Source organism: Arachis ipaensis, chromosome B8, assembly GCF_059453495.1.
Source record: "Arachis ipaensis isolate K30076 ecotype BB chromosome B8, ASM5945349v1, whole genome shotgun sequence".
NCBI lineage: Eukaryota > Viridiplantae > Streptophyta > Magnoliopsida > Fabales > Fabaceae > Arachis > Arachis ipaensis.
Genome location: NC_142443.1, coordinates 58,717,070 through 58,724,442, shown reverse-complemented (window position 1 = coordinate 58,724,442; position 7,373 = coordinate 58,717,070). Strand labels below are relative to the sequence as shown.

The 7,373-nt window shown below is 33.6% G+C and overlaps 1 protein-coding gene and 1 pseudogene across 1 annotated transcript; both read right to left on the bottom strand.

Moving 5' to 3' along the window:
• Nucleotides 1–2,626: 2,626 nt before the first annotated feature.
• LOC148548238 (transcription factor bHLH10-like) lies at nt 2,627–3,641 on the bottom strand (annotated as a pseudogene).
• A 1,263-nt stretch (nt 3,642–4,904) lies between these two features.
• On the bottom strand, nt 4,905–6,683 carry LOC107614061 (dihydroorotate dehydrogenase (quinone), mitochondrial-like). The gene is made up of 6 exons (XM_021109476.2): nt 6,582–6,683; nt 6,150–6,230; nt 5,952–6,059; nt 5,632–5,769; nt 5,295–5,332; nt 4,905–5,148 (listed from the first exon to the last, which is right to left on the bottom strand). The coding sequence occupies exons 1-6, from the start codon at nt 6,681–6,683 to the stop codon at nt 4,905–4,907; spliced, it is 711 nt and encodes a 236-aa protein (XP_020965135.2).
• Nucleotides 6,684–7,373: the final 690 nt, after the last annotated feature.

Below are 7,373 nucleotides of genomic sequence, written 5' to 3'. Positions count from 1 at the left end.
AATCCCTCCAAATCGTGAGCGACGTGACTTTTTAATGAAGTCACGTGCCGGTACCTGTGCGTACGCACAGACGTGTGCGTACGCACACTTGCTAATTTTTTTTCCTGTGTGTATGCACAAAAGTTGTGCATGGGCACACTTGCTGATTTCCATTATGTGCGTACACACAGAAGTTTTGCGTAGGCACACTTGCTGATTTTGACCCTTCTGAGTAGGCACAGAAAGTGTATGTAGGCACAATTTGAAATGCTTCTCTTCTTTGATTTTTTCATGTTTTCTCCCAATTCCATGATTTTCTTCCACTCTTATCAAGCCATTCCAACCTATTACACCTGAAATCACTCATCAAAACCGTCAAGGCATCGAATAGAATGAAAGTTGAATAAAATTGATTAAATTAAGCACAAAATAGCATGTTTTCACAATTTGACATAATTTAGAGAGAAAACACAAAAGCATGCTATTTAGGTGAATAAATGTGGGTTTATATGATGAAATCAACTCAAATCAAACTAAAATTTATCATCAAATATGGATTCACCAATTTTCCCACACTTAAACAATAGCATGTCTTATGCTAATCATAATCAAAGGAGAAGGGTAAAAGGCAAGCAACTTATTCAATGCAAATACTTATATGCATGCAACTATGCAAAATGCTATCTATCTATATCTATACTATGGTCTCTATTGAGTTTGGCAAAAACAAACAATGGAATCTCAATCAAGCCAAAATAAAACCTTAGGGCTAAGGTAAGAATATATAGCAATATGACCAATGTCCAAAGATGTGATTTGAAGTTTTCAAAATTAATTTCAACAACTTGCCAGAAAATACAAGATAAGAGATGGAATCATAGAATTGAGCGATCGAACCCCTCATCGGTTGTGTATACACGCTAGTCGCTCAGTGTTTAGGGCTTAATCACTCAATTCATCCTTTAGTCATGTTTTCTAGGATTTGCTAGTTATCTAACAATCAAGAAATACTTGATACATGAATGCAAATATCATGAGGTCTTTGGAGGGTTGTAATGGGGCTATGGAAAGGGTAGGATTAATATGGTTAAGTGTACTAGTAGATTGTATCTTTGATTAGCTCAAGTATCCCACTTAATCCTATATTAACCTATTTGCACATAAGAAAACAACATAACTTCCCATTCATTTCTTTTCTCACATTCACTCATGTATCTTCTTTCTAATTCACCTACATATGCATTCTTTATTTACATTCTTATTATCATTTCTTTCTTTTCTTTTCTTTTTCTATTTCTTTCTTCTTCTTTTTTTTATAAATAAAGGATGTACACCAAAATTTCTCTTTTTCTTTTATCACCAAAAAGAAATGCACATGTTTTAAGTAATGAATGCATGAGTGTTTACCTATTTTTTCAAAATTTTACCATGAATACCCAAAGTAAACTTTCTACCAATATTTTTCCACAAATTTCTCCCACACTTGAGTAACACACACTCCTCAACCCAAGCTAATCAAAGATAGAATATATGGACATTAGTGGTTTTTTGCTTAGGGAGAATAATGTGCTTAAAATTAGAATATAAGGGGGATTAAAAGGCTCAAAAGTGGGTTACAAAGGTAAATATAAGTGTATGGCCATATCACTACAAAAACTTTTAGTTATTACGGCAGTTTTTTAAGGTTATTATGGCAGTTTGAACCGCCGCTATTACCTTGAATGGCGGATAACAAAAACCGCCAGAATTCAAAGCGCCATTTGGTTATTATGGCGGTTTTTAAAAAACCGCCACAATTTCCATGATTAAAATAGCGGTTTTTAACATGTTAAAACGGCGGTTTGAACTACCGTTATTTCTGGATAAAACGACAGTTTTTTAGTTGGTTAAAACGGCGGTTTAGACCGCCGTTATTTTCGGTTAAAACGGCACTTTATGTTGGTTAAAACAGCGGTTTAAACCGCCATTATTTTCGAATAAAACGGCGGTATTTTCATTGGTTAAAATGGCAGTTCAAACCGCCGTTATTTCCGGTTAAAATGACATTTTTATGTTGGTTAAAATGGTGGTTCAACTCGTCATTATTTCAGGAAAAAATGACATTTTTTTGTTGGTTAAAATGACGGTTCAAACCGCCATTATTTTTGGATAAAATGGCATTTTTTAATTGGTTAAAGCGACGTTTGAAACCAACATTTTTACCAAGTTAAAATAGCATTTCATGTTGTTTAAAATGGCATTTATGACCTGCTATTTTTACTGAATAAAAAAGATATTTTTATCGTTTAAAAATGCATTTTTAACTATTATTTTTACCATGTTAAGCAAACAATTTTTTGTTTCATAATAACAAAAAATTATAACCCATAAACAAAATATTACATAACTCAAATAAAATATCAAACATAATATATAATTTTTAGTATTAAAAATTAAAAGTAATAATTCCTATACAAATAATTAAGCAAATTATATCCACTAATTATTACTTTGAAAAGTATTAGCATAGAGACTGCTTAGGTTACTCAATAACCTCGACGGATCATAATTTGCAATACAGACAGTTATCTTTTCTTATTTTCGCACATGTAACTAGTTACTTGAACTTTGTTGCAGTGCCTAAACTTGAAACTATTATCCCCTTAACCTAATAGGTACCTGTATGTGGAACTGCTGCTGAATACTGAGTGTCCATAACATCGATCACACTGTTGGCTATAGCACTGGCATAGACTGAAGAACCTTCTATTATCTGCCTCAGTGAAATAGGCCATAGTTAAAATACAGAAGCATAACAATGTGATTCAAAAGATTTATGATTGCCCTTGTTAGTTTCATGTCAAAAAGAAATACCAACCTTGTTATTGAACAAGAAACTGTAATATTTGCCAACATGTCCACCTGCAACATGGTGAAGTTCCAACTGAAGTTCATCCAGAAATTTGGCGACTGAAAGCAGACAGTTAATCTTCTTCCTCTAGAAGAGTTTGATTGTAACATCATTATCAACAATCCGCACATCAACCTCGCTATCTTTTGATTTCCTTTGAAGCCATGAGGTCCTTATGCATCCATCTGGATTGCTGAAAGACTTTATGTTACAACTCTCTGCAGCATCATCTTTCGCTTTCTGCCTTTTGCATCTCTCCCTTTAATATCTTTTCTTCTCCACCAGTAATTTGAGCTCATTAACCGTTCTAAGCAGCTCCCTTATATATTCAATGACATCACCCACCACAGAGGCTCTATCCATCTGTTAATAGCAGATTCAACCTATTAGTTTAATTTGTAAAAATTAGTAAACAAGTTTATAAGTGTTTTATACCTTTGTGGGGCTTGGGATAAGACTCCGAGAGAGAGAGAGAGGTCTGCTTATCAAAAAGTACACTGAGAATAGAACTTGACACTATCATCGAATTGAACAACTCGCTCTAAGCCACAAGAGTGCTCGCAGTTGTTGTTGATTCACTGCAAAAGCAGATAACATAACAAGTATTAGAACACCACAACATTGTGACATACCCAAAAGAGAAAAAAATGAGTCAAAAGCACAATCTCATGTTACGTTTGTGGCTAGAACTAGCAACCTTTGGCAAGGGCAAGCCAATGTCTTCATGCAAATATAATTTATCTTTATTATTGCATAACATTGAAGCCAACATTACACAATTAATATTGTAGCTAATCTTTAATATAAAAAAAATTCAAAATTAAAAAAAAATTCAAAATTCAACTAAGAAATGTCTGAAATCTATGTCCAACTACTTGTTATAATATTGACTGAATTGAAATTACTTGTTATAGGTTTAATTCTTTAGTATTACTTGTTTTTTTTATTTCGAAACCTTGACAAGAAAGCATTGATCTTCATTCTAATTGATTTGTTTAGTTATGAGGTTATACCAAGATTATGAAAAGTGATTGGATGGCATGTAATAAGACTGAATCAATCACTAATAAGAAATGATATCATTTGATATTCTATTAGTTACTTATTATAGTTATAGAATAGATGCATTATTAATTATGTGTACATTATTCTATTATGGATTATTATGAATTTAATTTAATTTCTCCAGGTAGCTAGGCTTGTTGAAATCGATTGTTGCAGGAAGAAAGAGTCTTCACTACTAGAGAATGATAAATAGCCACATAGAAAGAATTAGAATTTTTTTAAACACATTGAATTATTAAATTAATGGTTTTATTAATGTCAACACTATCAATAATAAAGAATCGTATTTCGGTAGTGACTAATATTGAATAAACACTCTTATGTCACGTTTATGCCTTATTACTAGAAATATAATAAGCTGGCAATAAGTGGGGTTTAAAAATATAATAGCTTAATTATTACTTTTTCTTTTTTTGAGTTTAAAAGAAGATTTTAATGAGAAAGAATTAATACATAATTTGCAATTGATATAATGATATGTATTGAAATTTGAAAGTTAGATGCAGCAGTAAAAAGTATTTAGAGAGAAAGAACACAGTACAAAAGATACATGATGAACACTTGACTAGAAGATATATAAGATTTTCAGAAATGCCACATAAGTTCAATACTCTCCCTGGTGATAAAAAACTTATCTAAGCCAAATGGTAGCAAAATTCATATAGTACTATGGCCCCATTAATCTTGGAAGCATTGCCCTTCCTTTTTTAAAAATTGATATACTTACAGTTAAAAAGATTCTGAAGGAAACGATTCATCCAAATCCATGTTCTTTTTAAGCGTTTTCCTTTATTACTATATTGGCTAAGTTCTGTATTGGCTAAGTTGCTAAAGGTTAAAATATTAAAAATATTCACACAAGACTGACAACAGTGCAATTACTGATTTTTAACTCATACCTGGTTTATAAAAATCAATATACATTGAGAAACTGACAAGGAGTGGCTTAATTTTCAAAGGGCCTGGCTCATCAACCTAGCCTGCATTGCCATGTGTGCATCCCCCATTTCACCATCAAGCTCCCCTTTAGGAACAAGAGCAGCCACCTGTGAATATAAAGACAAAAATTTAGTAGACATATACCCCAATCTTGAACATGTGCAACTTTTAATACCTTCATTTGTGGAATAAGTGCAGGTCCCCCATAAGCAAAAGCAGTATATAGTTGAACAAGAGTTGCTCCAGATCTTATTTTCTTGTATGCATCCTCACCACTAATTGATACCAAAACTTATGAGAAATTATTGTATAATTTATTTCTAATTTTAAATCATAAAAAGAATACTTATAATAGGTAGGTAGGTAGCTAGCTAGAAACCAAACTATACACATGCAGTAGAGGAGAAACGTGCAGTTTTACCTGCTAATGCCCCCACAGCCAATCAAAGGAATCTTGCCCTGATTTACATTAAAAATGGACAATTATTAATGACAACTGATGCCAAGAGAATGGATCTTGTCATGTAAAAATGACAGATCACAACAACTGATTAGATGCTCCTGAATCCTATATAATTAGCTCCACCAACTTAATAAATTAGTCAAAATCAATGCATAACAAGTGATGTGAGATTTTTATATTAGAGGAACCATCCTTAGGGATGCTAGAATGAACTGAAGATATAGGACTTGGTGCTCTAAACCAACTATTACAATAGTTCTGTTTACAAATCACAACGAAAAAACAAAAAACATACCCGTGTCAAGATATACATCTGCTTTAAGATATTGGTAGAGAGATCAAGAAGAGGCTTCCCACTCAACCCACCAGCTTCTGAAGCTAATGGATTGCTACTAACAGTATCTGGTCTGGAAATGGTTGTATTTGATAAAATCTTGACACAATAAACAAATGAAACTAAGCACAACTTAAGATTGCATCGTTCTCAAGTTTGACAATTGAGAGTACCAAAGTGTATAGACTAATATTAAGGGCCACAGCAACCTGTAACCAAAGTATTAGCTATTAATACAGCATATGATGAAGATAGGAGAATAAACTAATATTCAGACTTACTGCAGCAATGTCTTCAAGGTCGTCTTTTGACAAATCTGGAGTAATTTTTACCAGCAACGGAGGTGGACCCTCGTCACCCCATTGCATTTCATCACGAGCAGCTTGTACCTTCACAAGAAAAGAAAATTGGCCAGAATCAATCTCACAATTATGCAAGATAAGAAACAGAACAAGAAACCATCACATTTTAGTTTCTACCTTCTTCACAAGATCCTTCAATTGCTTTCTTCCTTGAAGCATGCGCAAGCCAGGAGTATTGGGTGACGAAATATTAATCACCTAGGAAAGGATTAAATCATTAAACAGTAGACGTTACAAGGCTTTCGTCTCAACAGTTTGCAATATACCATTTGGATGCATATTCATATGTACAAGCAACTCTCTAGGGAACTCTCCATAGCACCTTTCTTTTTTCCATCCTAAAACTTGCTTCTTTTCTCTCTCATAAACATAAACACAAACACATAGAAGACACAAAAAACTAACATATGAACTTTGGTGGGACATGTAGCACCAGGTTTTGGGTCAAATCATATCCACTCATTATACCATAATTTTTTGTTGCGATGCAATAACCATAATAAATTATTCAATAATGTAAATGTGATGAGTTTAATTTAGTTAATGTACCTTGGCAGTGATGGTTATGTCGACAATGGAGGTTCCAAAAGGCAAGGAAGTGGTGTTAAGAACAGAGAGATGGAGTTTGTCAATGAACTTGAGGATGTACATCAACACTCCTTTGTGTTTTTCACAGTGGATCTGAATGAGGATGTTCTTCTCAGACACTCTTGCCTCCACTTCAGGTAGCACCAACCTACTCAGTGCTTTTGAGACTCCGTACGAGTTTCCATCCCTGAATTTGACTAAGTTTCTGACACATCTTCCTCTCCGCACACCTCAGATTTCTCAACATACACAACAGACTCCGCACTTTTCCTTTTTCTTTCAGTTTCTAGAATCATCACTTGCTCTTGTAGCTGCTTGATGAGAAGGACTTTTGACGGTTTAGAATTCACAAATGAATTCTCGTTGCATGTATAGTTTCTAAACCAATCAATAATCCTTTCATACAAAAATTTGTTTGTCACTAAAACAAACCCCTATATTTATAAACCGAAGTATTGAACCTCGGGTCGTTCTCCCTAGGAATTGCAATAAAGTGTCTTGTTATTGGTTATGAGTTATATTTTGGGGTTTTTGATGAGAAACATGAAAAGTAAATGGCAAGAAAATTCAAATAAAAAAAGGCCTTGGCAAGGGTTAGTGGTCAAGGATCTCTATCCTAATCACTAACCACAGCATGAGAATTGGCAAGGATCAACCCCATTAAGTCATCCTCTAACTAGTAAAGGAAAGTCAAATGAGCTATGTCAATCCAAGTCCATAAGTCCTAGTTCTCCACCAAATCAATTAGTGAGA

Bases quoted from the DNA above. Each gene is read 5' to 3' on its own strand.
- LOC107614061 (XM_021109476.2), bottom strand. From the start codon at position 6,683: ATGTACATCCTCAAGTTCATTGACAAACTCCATCTCTCTGTTCTTAAC. The intron at 6,231-6,581 runs GTACATTAACTA...ATCCTTTCCTAG, and splicing joins ACATAACCATCACTGCCAAG to GTGATTAATATTTCGTCACC. The intron at 5,149-5,294 runs GTAAAACTGCAC...GGTATCAATTAG, and splicing joins GGCTGTGGGGGCATTAGCAG to TGGTGAGGATGCATACAAGA.